At 39.5% G+C, this 16,201-nt stretch overlaps 1 protein-coding gene across 1 annotated transcript in view; it reads right to left on the bottom strand.

Moving 5' to 3' along the window:
- CUBN (cubilin) overlaps positions 1-16,201 on the bottom strand; it is a 282,752-nt gene that overhangs the window by 172,874 nt on the left and 93,677 nt on the right. Inside the window, exon 28 of the mRNA XM_031939914.1 lies at positions 8,440-8,590. Coding sequence (XP_031795774.1) covers positions 8,440-8,590 — 151 coding nt within the window. The remainder of the gene's footprint in view (positions 1-8,439; positions 8,591-16,201) is intronic.

Genomic DNA, 16,201 nt, shown 5'->3' with positions numbered 1-16,201 from the left:
TTTAAACCATAAAAATCTGTTGACCTATTAAATAATAATTCCACGTTTCAAAATAATGTCTCTTTAAATGATACTGTTTGTCCTTCATTTCTCGAAGAGGATCATGACATCAGGGAGATGATTTCATGACACACAAGTTAATTGGATTTAAGTGAGGGAGGACTAGGCAAGATCACCTGCCTCACTTTCCCTCCAGAGCCATCTGGAACCAGTGGCTAGATAAAGATCAAGACGAAAAATAGACATAAAAGTCAATCCAATTTGTCCCATTTTTATCAACATGTGACTCAGGTCAAGAGAAGAGAAACAGAATTAGATTATTCTCCTTACTTCATCCCCTTCCATCATCTTTAGGACTTTAACATCCATTTTGGTAACTATTACTAGGTACTTAAATTCTGTTGTCACGCAGATCTCCAGCCCATCCCTCTTCCCAAACTATATTTTCACCATGTCAGTACGTGACTTCATTAACAAGAATTGTTTAAGACGACATTGGTCTTCATTATCACAAAGGCATCCCTGATCTGTCTCTGAACCTGTTATGTCAGCTCTCCCTCTCTCTCTCCTTTGCTAAGACCTTCAATCACTTAACCCCTTCCACTTCAGCTAGCCTATTAACTCCCTTTTGGTTCTGTTGAATTTCCTCTCTACCCTAGACTCAAGAGACAATTACTTCAGTGCAGCCTCTCAAGGCTCTCTTCCCTTCTCCCATGTCATCTTGGTCACCTACCCAGCCGCAGCTGTGTAGCACCCACCATGTCCACTTTCTTTGGTCACACTCCTGTCAGAGGAAGGAGTCATAGGCATCCCTGGTCAATCCTGGACTCAGGGGAAATTTAGTTTTACAAGATATTCTTTGATCCTCATTAATATCTTCATCCATCTCTCATTGTTCTCTAACACACCTCAAATAGTATTTTAAACTTTGTTTTTGTGTTCTTAATCCCTAGCAAAGGACTTGGCACAAAACAGAAACCGGAGTGAATTGACTTATCACCTCTCCTGAAACATCCAGCTTCTTTCTCCCTAGTCTCCATAGGTAAAGTGGCATTTAACTTTGGGACCACAAGCCTTCTCAGACCCTGTAATGGTCCTTACATCTGTCTCCCCATTCTTTTTTCCAGGTGGAACTATAACCAGACAAGATGACCAGGGATTTGTCGGAGGCTAGTTTTCCAGCCATTGCCATTATGCCAGATTTACAGATAGCAGTCACTTTATTCCTTCAAGGGAAAAAAAGGAACAACTCCTGGCTAGTTGGGGAACTTAATGTCAGGACACTGAGAGTAGAGATGAACCCAATGGGGAGTCATTGTTCCTTGTTCTAATTGTTGGGGCCAGGACTAACCCAATCATTCTGTCTCTAAAACCTGAAGTCTCCAATCCACTCTGCTATCTCCCCTTATAGCATCTTTAGTTTCTCACTCTTTGCCATGGAATTCTTCCCTTCCACCTTCAAAAAGCCAGGCCTCTTCATCTTGATAATAATAATATGAAAAAAAACTCCCTAAGATGCTCCTATCTATTTCTCCATTTTTATTCTTTTTACTATCAAATTTGCAGTTGCAGCTGAAACCAGTGTTTTCTAGTCCAAAGCATCCTGTAGATATGCAAAATATCATAACTGTCTACTACCAAATGCTCAACCCTTTGGCAGTTTCAGCACAGCAGCCCTCAGTCCCTGAGGGGTAGGAGGCCAGTAACAGGGACTGTGAAACAAGCCAGAAAGAAGAGAAGGAGGATTCAGGAGAAAAGAAAAGATCAAAGAATTAGAATTCTTTGTATTTTAAAGAAGCAAGTAAACTTTGGAAATAAAAATTTTATGGAGTAGTAAAAATGTTATTATAATAATGTTTGTTTGTTGTTGGGGCTTTTCCTGGCCTGGTTACTGGGGAATACTTTTCTGCAGACATTGCTTTCATTTCCTGTTGATCCATTCTCTTCTGAAAATCTCTCCAATCTAACTTCCACTTTCATAATTCTACTGAAATTACCCTTGACGATTACCAATATAAACTTTTCTTCATTTTCCATCACTGAAACTCCTTAAAATTATTTTCTCCAGTTTTTCATGATATAAAAGTTTTCTGATTCCACTCATATTTCTCTAATTCTTCTTTATCTGTGTTTTGTGTGATTCCTTTTCATCCTCTCACTCCCTAACTTTAGTTATTTCCAAAAACATCTGCTATTTCTTCTTCAATATTCACTCCCCTCAGCTTTCAAATCTAAATAAGCACTTACCCCAGCTTCCTATTTCCCAATGACTACAGGAAATCCCCACTTGGATGTCTCTTAGTTGCCTCAAAATCAGTGTCTAAAATTGCATGTCAGCTTTTTCTTCAAACTAGCTCCCCTTTCCAACAATCCCTTCTCTGTGACTTTTTCCCCAGGCATTATAATTAGGAAATTTGGACTTATGTTTGAATCACTCTTGTTGATAATCCCAATATCCATCTGTTATAAATTCTTGATATGTCACTCTCTAAAATACCTTTCATATTCACTTATCCTCTACAGTCCCACTGAAGAACTCTCTTCCAATTAATAACACTTTTTTTATTTTATTCTTGCTCCCCACACTAAAGACCATACCCTGGGGAAATAAGGGTCTACTCCCTGATTGGTGACCAAGATTCTAGGAATCCTGTGATATGTCTTGCTTCACTCCTCCCTTTCAGTCTGGACAAACACTTTGCCTCACATGCACCCTTCTCCCTTTATCCCACTATTACCTGTGGGACTATAAACCATACTCAAATCAACTATGCCAGTCAAAATTTATTGTTAAAAAAGTTTCTCTTTTTAGTATGCTTTTTGGTCCTGCATTTTTTATGTAATTGAAATGATTTCTTTTGTGATCACTCAATGCCTCTTTCCTGTACCAGCCTCCTCAATTAGTCTCCCTTTCAGCAGTCCTGTACTTTGCTCTCATGTGAATCCTTCTAAAATATTCCTTTCCATCACAAAAATATCCCTGTTCAAAATCTGCAAAGATTTGTCTACCAGGGTCACTTTTGCTCTGGGGCTCTCTTCCCATACCTATCCCCACCCAGCTCCCTACCATGATCTAGAAGGTAATCTCTGAGCCAGTCATACCCATCTTCTCACTGTTCCCTGTATGCACCATCTTTTTTTCCCCCACAGCTATATTTCTGTTCTGCCAATTCCACTTCTCTAGAATAACATGTTTCAGAATAATGGAACTTCAGGGGCAGAAAGGCCCTCCAAAAGCAGCTAGCTAGTCTACCCTGTGCCTGATCAAAAAGAGAAAGCCCCCTGGCAACATCCCTGACAAGTGAGCCTCCAGAACAGGGGTTCTGAATCTCACCTGTTTTCTTAAACATTCTGTATATGTGGTTTCCTTTTTAATCCCGCTTATTTTATTCTATGATTTTAAAATCACTATTCTGAGAAGTGGCTCATAGGAGTCCCAGACACCAAAAAAAGGTTCCAGGACCCCAACAAGATGGCAAGATGTTCTCTCGAGTTTCATCTGTCCATGTGCTTAGTTCTTATTAATCTTCCAAAAACCTGCCTTATAATGCCTTTTCCACAAAGACTTCACCAATTACCTCCCATTTTCAAACTCTAATTGGCTTTGCCAGGACCACACACTGCACACTCAACAAGCCACCCACAGCTGACACTCCGCGGGCCCACAGCTCAGCAAGATGTTCAGTCAACACGATGCAAACAAGCAAAACTCTGAAGAAAAGTAAACTCGATCTTTATCACCACGTTTAAGACAGCTGATCTGAAGATTAAGAAGCAGAGTTTGCTGTTTGGATAACTGGGGGGCAAAGAGAACTAAAATGAGGGGCAGTGAGAGAAACTGGCACCGGATCATCCCCACCAGCTTCTTCTCCAGTGTGAAAAAGAAGGGTTTAGGACAAAAGGGACATGGCCTACCTACCACCAGCAGGTTCACAGGAGGCAGAGCCGGAGCTGGCTGGGGCTGACCCGGGCTGGGGGAGGAGGGCACGTGGGGAAGCTTTGGGAAGACACTGGTTAGGTGGATTTCTGTCAACTCCGGCTGCTTTAGAAAATCATTTAACAGGCCAACGGGAAGATAAAACACAACCGGCACCCCTGTCTGGAGGCTGATGTCATCCTTCTTGACAAAGAAAAGACTTCTCCTTTGTGAAGGTACAGGGTGACATCACCTCCCCATCCCCTCCGGCCCCCCTCCTCCACTTCAGTCCTCCTTCCCCCTGGTTCCCAGCTGAGGAGCTCACTCCTTTTGCATGTTATTCTTTCACTCCCAAAGCTCCTTGACCTTGCTTGAATGCTGGATTCCACTCCCTGGTGAAAGAGAGGCCTTTGGGGAGCTGGCAGCCCACGGGGATGAGTGTCCAATGGGGCTGAGCCTAAGAGCCTGTTCAGAGCGGGCGGAAAGCTGCACTCCCTTCGGCCGGGGCCTCTGATTCAGACACCGGACAATGCTGTCAGAGCTGAATGCTGTGAACTGATTCCCCAGACAGAGCAACTGTGGCCGTGTCATTATTTTCAGGGAGGGACCCTCTTTGGGAGCCTGCATAATGACACAGTCATGGGGCTTAATCTGCTCCTGCAGTAGCCCCTCTGTTAAAATGCGCCAGTAGATAAAGCGCGTTAGGAGATCCGTGTCCTCCGTGCAGCCTGGAGCCTTGTGTGCTCCACAAAAGGGAGGACATTTCTGTAAAGTGTTTATTAATTGACTCACTCAATAAAAGGGGGATATGGCTTCTGGTCCTGCAGAAATACTCAGGAAATGATGTCACTCTTATTCTCTAAGGGCCAGATCAAAAATGCCATGACTTAGCTGTCTGTGGAAGGAGCAGGAGGGACTAAAGTGAGATTTAATATTGATGCAATGGAGACAAATGGGTGGGAGTAAAACGGAACATCACCTCATTACATCTGGGCAGCCTTCATGTCTCAACCTAATTCTGATTCAAAGGAAACTCTTTTGTAAGGAGGAATAAGTAATGCTTTTTCTGTTCAGTTTTAGTCCATCACCGTACTTGCCAGGAGGAGAAGGAATGCTGGATTTTAATCCAGAAGATCTGAGTTTGAATCTTAGTTCTGCTGCCTATATGATCTTGACTTTCTCAAGTCTCAGTTTCCTTATCTGTAAAACAAGGATCCCTTTAGGCTCTAAATTCTACACTTGAGGGTCTCAGGGAATACCAAGTGCCTCATACACACATTCAAATACTAACTATTCCAGTTTAAAGGTAATTTTTAAGTATGCTTAAATATCTTCATTTAACCAAACTATTCTATTCAAATATAATTATATAATTATAATAATAATTCTATCTAAAAAAATTTACACTTTCAGTGCTTCAGTAAAAGCAATCTCTTTCAAGCACTCTTCCCCTGATTAATGCAGAGGCAATTATAGAACAGCAGATAGAAAGCTGACCTTCAAGTCAGGAAGTCGGTTCAAGTGTTGTCCACTGCTTGTGTGTCCCTTAACAAGTCCCTTCACCTCACAGAGACCCCAGGCAAGTCTCCAAGTCTCTAACTTGCACGGCAAATGTCATTTGGGAAGGTTAAGGGAGCTTCCTCACTACAAGTTTCCTAAGTCATTGAGATCACAGGTCTGATCCAACATTGAGAAAAATTCTGGGTTGGATAATCTCCTAGCTGGAGCTCTAAAATCCATTAGGGTATCTTGTAGTCTCTCTTTTCTGTCATTCTTCAAGGACAAAAAATCTAGCTGATCTCATCGATTAAAGCATTTTCCTATTTCCATTCTTTCCTCATGTGCCCCTTTTCCTTCTCCCATTGGCTAACGTTTGGAATGTAGGGAAAACACAGCTTTACTTTACAAAGACAGTTCACATTGTTCAATTAACCTTGCACATAGGTTTAAAACACTAACCAATCCCTGCCTCCATTCTTTCTGGAAACTCTTTTCTTAGACTCTGACTTCTAGACACTTCTTGTTACATCCCACTTCTCCCAGTTGGAACTACTGCCCCATCTTTCCCTTCTTTTAATCTCTGACCGAATAAGTCCTATTCTTTAGGAGATTTCACATACACACCTTCTTATCTGCCTTCTGATTGAAACTGTTCATTCAGTTCCCCCTCTAAATGATAAAGGTCCCACAATGCTGAGTAAAAGCATGATTGAGAAGATGGAAATGATTTAGGATTTAGAAATCATGGATCTGGACTTGGAAGGGACCCCACATATCACATAGTGGACCCTACTTATTTTAGGAATTAGGGAACCAGGACGAGAACTAGGGTCCTCTAACTCATGGGGTTTTTTTTTTCCTTCTAGGGAAAGTCTCAGGGATGCTGTCTAGGATGGACCAGTTACAAAGCACAATCATTATGACCCAAGCTTAGTTTAATTCTATGTAAAAAGTGTTAGGTACTAAGGGTACAAAAGCAAAAGTCTGTTGTCAAGGAGCTTGCATTTTTAATTAGGGGCAAGGAAGAAAAGTGGCCTGTACACAGAAAAGGTAATTTGAGAGAGAATAGATTACTAAAACTAGGGGACAGTAAGAAAGCTGACTAGTACATACCCAACCTACACTTAACTTCTCACCATGACTCAAGCCCCTAAAATATGAACTTCTTGAGGGCTGAAAATGTTTTGGTTTTGCTTTTTTATCTCCAGCACCAATTCCCAAGTTAACTTGACTGAACTAAAATAATTCTGGTCTGTAGCGGCTACTTACTGACTTCACATTTTAGATTCTGGACTTCCTTAAAGCAGCCCCTGACTCTGAATCAAGGGATTCCATTTTCTCTGTTTCATCCCTTTAGCCTTGCCATTGTTTCCCATGAAATGATTCCCAGACCATGTGCAATTTATTCAGTTATTCTTTTCTTCTGTTCCTTTCTTCATTCAGCCTGACTGTCTTATCCTCATGTATGATATATTTATATATTTTATTCCTTATTTATTAAGCAAGTCACAATTAACATGTACATACTAAAGAAAACTCCCATTGCCTTCTGTTTAGTTTGGCAGACCAAAGGCAGTACAATTACACTGTAGCACATACTCTCAGAGTCAGCAATTCACAATCAAATTTTAGGGATATTATTTTGCTATACTTCACCATGATATCACAAAACTCCCTGAACTCGGGTATATTTTCATATACATAAAAGAAAACAAAATGGAAAAACGCTAATCTAAAATGATTATGTAATAGTAATGTCATAAAGAACTAATACTTGGTCTCCTTCCAGTCTCTGATCTCTCCACTATCTCTCTTACCCAGTGGACAAAATAATCTTCCTAATGATTAAAGAGTTATAAATCATAGAGTTTCAAAACCAGAAATGGGAGGGATCTCAGAAGACACTGAATTCAACCTCATTATTTTTCAGATGAGGAAACTGAAGAAGTCTGGGGGGCGGGGGGAGTTTAAAGCCAGAAGTAAGACTTTTCTTTTCAGTCACTGTTCTTTCATTTCTCTGCTCAAAAATCTTCTATGGTTTCCTACCACCTAAAAAATTCAATACAAACCCCTTAGACTGACCCCAACAATTCAGATCTAACTGGTGCTTCCCCCTTTATTTCATATTAGTCTATTCATATTCATATTCCAGGAGAAAAGCACTACACTTTGAGCCTTGACCTTGACAAGGGGCTTTCCCTCTGTGTATCTGGTACTCTAATTCCATAGGTACTAATGGCTCTCTCTCTCTCTCTACCTTTCACAATTCCACTTGAGTGTCATGGCCTCCAGAAAGCTTTTGCTGATGCTCTGTGGTAAAAGGATGCTCATCATCTTCCTCAGATTTTTGTTAAACACATTGACTTTTGCTTTGCCCCCAATATACTCTATTGTACATTATACTTATTTGTGTGCATGTCACATTCCCCTTGGGGACAGGGACTGGGTCATTTTTCATTTTCATATGAGCAGCTCTTGGCACAATGCCTTGGTCTTAGTAATCACTTAAATATTTGTGGAATAAAATGTGCATTTCTAATACATAATAACATACATGAGAAGAAGGGTAGCAATAGTAGAGAGAACTGGTGTTGGACCTGGATTCACATCCTATCTCTTATATATGCTGCTGTGTAAACTTGGACAAGTATCCTGGACAATTCTTAAAGGCTTCAAGTTGCAGAAAAAGTACTGATCTACATTGCACAGGAAGTTTTCTCACCTACTATTACCTGTAATCATGAAATAGCAGGTCCACTTCCTAGCTCTACTTTTAACATTCAAATGATTTTTTAAAATGGGATATGAAGGGGTGTAGCTGATGACCCAGCTCCCAGAGCAACAGGGGAGGATCCAAGCCTAAAGCCATGGGGTAGCAGCAGCAAACTGGACAAACAGAAGGACCCCCTGTTCCTAAGGTACCAGAGGAGAGTCAGGAAAGAGGTTCCTACCTGTGGAACACGGGAGAAGAGGAAATAGGGAGACTTGAACCACGGCAGAACTGAGTATGACTCAAACCTTACCATTGAGGTTCCAGGACATTTGGAATCCCATTTCATTATGGCCAAGCCAGTCAGTGCAGAAGATCACATGCAACTTGGACCCTGTGGTTGATCCAGGAGGAGGTAGTTCTGCTCCACAGTAACGGCCTATTAGTTGAGGTCCATCATACAGCTGAAAACAGAAGAAACTGCTTGTGATAAGAGTAATTTTACAAGGTTAAAAACCTAAGGTCTGCTGAGTTAGACACCAAATGCAAAAGCCTACCATGCAAAGAATTTGGTTTTATTTAAAACTAAGAACAGAGTAGGGAAGAAACTATTGAAATAACTGTGGGAAGGAGGTCCCACAACTATTTGTAAATTGATGCTGGAATGCTCTACATCAATGACACTCAGCTTTTGGGAAGTTATGCCATTGTTTCTTTTCATATGGGATATTCTACTCTTGAGAAGAACCATGTTGTGGTCATTCAGTCAGTCAACAAACATTTATTGAGTGCTCACTGTTTGCCAAGCCCTGTGCTAAGTGCTGGGGATACAAAAAGGGGCAAAAAAGCAAAAGGATACAAAGGCAAAAACTCAAGGAGTTCATAGTCTAAGGAGGAAGACAACATGTGAACAACTATTAATAAATAAATTATATTCAGCATAAATTAGAGACAATAAATAGACAGGAAGGGGAATCTGGAAAAGATTCTTGTAGAAAGTGATATTTTATCTGGGACTTGGAGGAAGCCAGGGAAGCTAGGAGATAAAGAACATTTCAGACTTGGGGGACAGCCAATGAAAATGCCTCAAGCTTGGAGATGGAGGATCTCTCTTGAAAAACAGAAAGGAAACTTAGATCAAAGAATAGTTGGGGGTTGGAAGGAAGAGTGTATGATGTAAGATGATTAGAAGTGGGCAGGCAGGTTCAAAAGGGCTTTTATCACAGAAGGAGGATTTTATATTTTATTCTAGAGAAGGTGATAAGGAGTGACTGCAGTTTTATTGGGTAGGGGGCTAACATGATCGGAGTGCACTTACAGGAAAATCACCTAATCATAAAGTAAAGTATAACCTGGAATGGACAGAAAGACTAACCAACAGGCTACTGCAGGAGTCCAACGAAGGGGAAATGAAGGCCTGCAACAAGATGGAAGAACTGTCGGGGGGAGAGGAGACATATTTAAGAGATATTGCAAGGATGAAATGGGAAGGCCTTAGCAAGAGATTAGTTATGGGGGGAAAGATGTGAGAGAGTGGGAAGGAGGATTAGCTTGAGGGACTAGGAGAACAGTAGAATCCTTGATAGTAAGAGGAAAGGTAGGAAGAAGGGAAGATTTGGAGAGGAAAAGTGAGTCCATTTTTAGACATGTTGGGTTTAAGATATCTAGGGGACCTCCAGTTTGAGACACCCAATTGGATATTAGAGATGTTAGGCTGAAATTCAGTAGAGGTCAAGGCTGAATAAATAAATTCGAGAATGAGTCACATAGAGATGATAATTGTGCTGTGAAAAGAGAATAGGACCATGAGCAATCTTGTCATAGAGCTAGAAGTGGGAGTGACCTCAGAGGCCATTTAGTTCAATCCTTCCCATTATAGAGGTAAGAAAACTGAGTCCCAAAGACCCAGTCCCTCTGATTCCAAAGTCATTACTTTTTTCTGTGAGATCATGCAGACCTGGTACAAATCTCAGGTTCACTTCTTGCTATCCATGTGACTTTAGGCGAGACACTTGGCCACTCTAGGCTTCAGATACTTATCTTTGAAATAAAGAGGTCAGGCTATGAGCTTCCCTTAGGATCCGTTACATCTTCAAATGATTCTGTGAGTTTATAGTCCTCTCAAATAAAAATGTTTAAATTAAAATAATTAGTGGAGTTCAATATGTCCTTTTAGATCTCTTAAGATATTCTAAAACCACAATAAATCACTTTTTCCTTTAGTTCCAGAAGGTAGAACTAGGAACTATAGGCAGACGTTTCCGAGCTTTAGATTTTGGCTCAATGTATAAGAAAACTTCCTAAGAAAGAGAGTGATCTAAACAAATGAATCAAGCTTAGTTGGGAAAGAGTTCTGTGTCACTGGAGAGAATTGGGAAGATTTGAAATGAATCACTCGAGGGAAGTCTGTACATTATACATTGGATAGAGATGTTGAATGAAGTGACCTTTAAGCAGAGATGTGCTGGAGCCAGCTCTGTCCTTCCTGACTTAAATGTTCAGTGTGAGTAGTTAGTTATTCATACCTCAGCAATGGGCAAATTGCTAAGGGCTTGAGTCTGCTGATCGTCTAGACCTAAGTAATGGAGAAAACCTTAACAATGCAGATGTATGGATATAGTGTTAATGTTAATGATTAAATTTAATTGAACTTTAAAGTGGGAGCTGGTTGTTGAATATTTATCAGTATATCATTGCTTTAAGACTCCTTTCGCTGTTGAGATTTTAGGAGTCAATGATTAAAATGACTGAGTCTAAAAAAATAGAAATCAAGAGTTATAATATGCTTATTGCCCTTAGAAAGATAAGATCACACATAGCATAAATTGGGGCAGAATGGGACCTTATGAGAGTTGTTTAGTTACTCCTTCTTTTGTCCCTTTTGTAGGTAAGAAAATAGAATTAAAGAGATTAAAAGATTTATCCCTGGACTTGTAGGTGAATGAGGGAGAGTAGATTTTGAATATACATCTTCCAACTCCAATAGCCCTATTCCCCATCCTGAGATAATGAAACTCCATTCCTTGAACAGCCTGGTAATATAAATATAGAGATTTGACTTCATTTTCCTATGGGCTTGTGACTGATGTGAATGATAGTTCACTAGAACAGATCCTTAAGGGGAAAAAAAAGATAGTTTAATAACTTGATGGGTAAATAGAAGAAAGAAAAGTTCTAGCACAAGAATTTTATTATGTTTATGAATTCTGCTCCTTAATATAGGATCCTTGGTTTGCTATGTCCCCAAATCCTATCTCTGAATGTGATGAGCCATAAGATTGACACCCCTGTGATCTAGGAAATTCTGCATTCACTCCTTTTCAGAAATTTCCATTTTTAAACACTTAAAATCCAGCTGTGCTTGAACTAAAATACTGGGAGCCATAAAATTTAAAGTGTTAGTAGGATTTTTGTACATGCTCACTTATTTACACATGCACACACATATATGCACACATAGGAGATATCAAATCCTGTGACTGGAGCTAGAATGGTGGGATTGAGAGGAAATAAACTAAAATTTTGCTGTTTTAAATATTGCAGCAAGTATATCAGCTACCAGCATGTGGTTGTAAAACTTGAGAGCCCAATGATTGTACAGGAAATGCCATCTACTTTAATGAGAATTCATCTGTAATCATCTTTGGACTTTATATAGCTAGTGCCACCACCATCGTCCTAAATCTAAATGCGTCCCTGGCAGACAGGTATCTGACAACCTTATCAAGATTGTGGAGCAAGAGGAGAAATGTGTCCTAATCAAGGACATCCAAAAAGCCAGAAACAGAAGAAGTCATAAATCCCCAAATTCCGATGGCTCATCCTGAGCCGTCATCAACTATTTGTGAGAGAATGTCAAGCTTGTGAGGCTTTGGGGAAGCTGGGGAAGATTTAAGGATGGTGGGCAGCCCAAGAGCCCCTTTTAATCACTCTCCCTTCAAAACATTCTAAACATATGAATAAAGATGAGCTTAATTTATTACCCATCTCTCTCCGGCTTATTTCCCCCTACTGTTTCACTGAATGTGGGTATTCACTATCAAGTTTCTAAGTTTCTAGATAGATACTTTACAAGAAAATAAAAAGGTCTTATGGGAGAGAGCTAAAAGTAGAATAGACAAGGAAAGAGGTGGGTTAAGAGACCTTTGGGTCTCTTAGATGTGAAAAATGCAAAGCTGCCCGTGTGAACAATCCTGTCTCTTGCTACTTGAGAAATGTTGAGGTACACTAGAAAGTTCTACAGACTCAGAATCTGAAGGCTCAGTCCAAATCCTGGTTCTGCCCAACTTAATTAGTTTTCTTATGAAGAGTTGTTGGATTTGGATTTGAATCCTGCCCCCCAACCCTTATGAATAAGGGAACTACAGATATATCACTTAATTTCTTCTGAGTCTCAGTTTCTTCACCCGTAAAATAAAGAAAATAATTGTATTGACTTCCTCCTGGAAGGGTTTGTCATGAAGTTCTGATGAAATAATGTCTGTAAAATACTTTGTAGACATTAATGATTTTTTAATGTCATTTGTGTCTGCCCCCTACAGAGAAAGAGAGAGAGAGAGAGAGAGAGACAGAGAGAGAGAGACAGAGAGACAGAGAGACAGACATTTCCTTTGGGATAAAATATAAACGCCTCTGTTGGCATTTAAACCCTGATACTCAATCTGGCTGCGCTCTGCCTTTCCAAATCTGTGCTCCAGTTAATCTGACCTTCCCATTTCTATGCCTTCACCCATGCTGCCTCCCATACTTCTGATGGTTTTCTTTCTTGCTTCTCTTTCTTAAAACCTTTCAAACCCCTGGAAGTCTAATAAGTCATCTCCTTCAATTCCCCCAGGTGTTTCCAACCCCCAAATCACTTCCTACTTATTTTGCACATAGCATATATTGACTTGTCTATAGTAGATAGTCTTCTTTTGTTTTTTTGTATTCCCAATCCTGAGATATACCTGAGGTAATTAAGTGGTACAGTAGATCAAGTATTGGAGAGAGATTCAGGAAGATTCAAGTTAGAATCCTGCCTCATACCTCTCTACAGCCATACCACTCTGAGTAAGTCACAATCTCTTTCTACCTCAGTTACCTCATTTGTAAAATCAGAATAACACTAGTACCTACCTCCCAGGGATTTTTGAAGATCAAATAGGATGTTCTTTGTATTTTGCAACATTAATGCATTATATAAATTCTAGTTATTACTATTACTCTTGGTTGGTTAGTTGTTATTCTTCATTCTTGAAAAGGATCAAAATGATATCATTTTCTTAGAGTCAAGTTACAAGGTATCCTGATCAGAGCAATACAAGCTCAGGATGCTTTACCACAAGTCGGGCACAAATAGTCCCTGCGAACATTCGGAGTGACTTCTCTAACTTTGTGCATCTCACGTTTCTTCTGAGCTACTTTAATTCTGCTTTCCTTATTTTTTTCCTTTTCATAGAGCACAGCACCTTCTCTAATGAGGGCACGCCAGGCTGGGAAATCCTGTGCCAGTATCTCCCATGTCACATAACACTACTGTATATCTGTGAAATCTGGACAGTCTACCAGTACCATGTCAGGGAGCTAAATGGCTTCCATTTGAATTGTCTTTGAAAAATTCTGAAGATCATCTAGCAAAAATAAGTGTGAGACACTGAAGTCCTTTCTTGAACTGCCAAGAATTAATACTGGGCTGGCCAAATGTACACTAAAAGACTATTTTATGGAGAACTCACATGAGACAAGAACTCACATTATGTATGGAAAAAAAAAAAGTGATATAAGGACACACTCAAGGTCTTTCTTAAGGACTTTGGAATTATATATATATATATATATATATATATATATATAATAGGTTGATTGATTATTTGACTTAAGCTACGTCCCTAATGCTCGGTTTCATGATATATAAAATGAGGCTCTGAGTCACCTTCTAACTCTATGGTTGTAGGATCCTAAATTGCAAGGTGTGGAGGAGCAGGTCTCGGAATGGATTGAATCAGAGTACATGAGACTTGGGTATTCTCTAGGGTTACCATTTAACCTCAGGACATTTGTTCCAGGTTAGAGAGTCTCACTGTGCTTTTAATTCAGTATGATGTTTATATATCCAAGGATCTTATCATGTAAACTTAAAATACCTCAAACTCAAAAATAACAAATATAAAAATAAATGTAGTTATTTCCCAGGCAAGGATAAACAAGAAGAAAAATCTCATACTGCCCAAAAAAGGCTCCTTCTCAACTTCAGTACAAAAGTTGAACTATTTCATTTGAATCCAAGATGGATGAGATGAGAGCCTTTTGCAGCTGAAACAATGTACCTTCCCAAACCCTTTACAGGAATATTACATAAAATCTTGAGAGGGATAAGAAATCTGTTAGATTCTTACACCAAATCAAGAACATATCTGTGCTACTTTGGATTCACTTTATATTGATCAAATGAAGTAGGTACTAGTGTTTCTCAAAGGTCTCATAGGATAGAAGGCAATCCATCTATTTCAGTCTTTCCTAGCATATAAGATTGTGGGATAAGAGGACTAGCAATTAGCAGGGGAAAATGAAATCTATATCTGATGCTTCTTTGGGCAGATGTTTAAAAATAGATGTTAATAAGGTCATTGATTGATTTGCACAGTACAATTTCCAATGAATAATACAGAAACCACACCACTCCTGAAAAAAAAAAATGAGTTTGAGTCTACCTAATTTTCAGTGAGCAAAAGAAATTATCTTTTTGCACCCATACCGAGGGGCAAATGTTACCTCCTCCAGCTGTTCCCGCTCAAATTTACCACAGAGAAATGAAAAAAAACATTTTTCAAAATATACAAATGCTGGTTGCCATAGCAAACACTGGGGCAGCCCTAAGGATTCTTTTTTTCAGAGCCCAATGTTAACCACAGGACATTCAAATGATCTGCCAACTATGACTCATGCAGACTGGGGGAAGGCCTGCTAACTCAGACCAAATAAAACCACTAGACTGTTTTCTTCACATTTTTAGAGGGCCCGAAATGTCAGACAAGTTATTGATAACCTCATCATCTTCATCATCATCATTCTAGCCTTTATAGGATATTGTGTATGGACACTTTACATACCTTGACTCATTTGATCCACACAACCTTGTGAGGTCGATGCTATTATTATCTCCATTTTACAAATGAGGAAACTGAAGCATGGGGATGGTGAGTGACTTGTGAGGGGACACACAGCTGGGGAGTGTCTCAGAAAGGATCATACTCAGTTTTTTTCTGACTCCAAACCCTACATTCTATCCACTTCCCATTGTAATTTTGATGGGGAGTTCAGGTTAGTCTTAAGCCAACACAAGAGAACTTCTTACATCTAAGTGAGAAAGACAAGAGACCGGGTTTCTTACTTTGGATTTCCAGAACTGATTTCTATAAAAATCCTTATTATGGTTCCCTAAATTGGGGAATGGGATGGAGGCTCATGTTTGGGCTCCATGTGCCCAAAATGACAATGCATTTTCATGTTATAAATTTCAATGCATTTTCAAAGAGGCTTTCTGGAGACAGTGGAAATAATCATACTCTTAAATAATACTTGTTATTAGTTATTCTGTGTGTGTGTGTGTGTGTGTGTGTGTGTGTGTGTGTTTCAATTAACCCAACTATTTTTAGTGCACTTGAAAAGGAAGGAAATCTTTTGGTGTTGGCCAGATTGACTGATTCTAATATACTTCCTTTGCTTGGATGAGAGAAGCTTGTATTGTTAACTTCCACACTAGGTTAGGATTGGAAGTGATTTTTGTGCTACTTATAAAGTTCTGTTTTCAATACATAAATTGTACAAAGTGAAGTATGCAAACATATGGTTAGTGCAGATAGGCTGAAAGTACTGATAGGTGTGCAATAAACCAGAGATACCAATGTTATCTGAGACAGCTGGGTAGGATAAAAGAACAAAGCTTTTATAGCTTTAGAGAGGTATTTCAAAGGAATCATTTGATTCCACAATTTGTATGGATGAGAGAGCCAGATTCAGCTGACATGAATCTAATATAGTTCCTAGTAAAGACTGGAAAATAGAATTATGAATATATTGCAATAGTTACAAAAATG

This window comes from Sarcophilus harrisii, chromosome 5 (assembly GCF_902635505.1).
Source record: "Sarcophilus harrisii chromosome 5, mSarHar1.11, whole genome shotgun sequence".
In the NCBI taxonomy this organism is placed as follows: Eukaryota; Metazoa; Chordata; class Mammalia; order Dasyuromorphia; family Dasyuridae; genus Sarcophilus; species Sarcophilus harrisii.
This window is presented reverse-complemented; position numbering and strand designations above follow the sequence as displayed.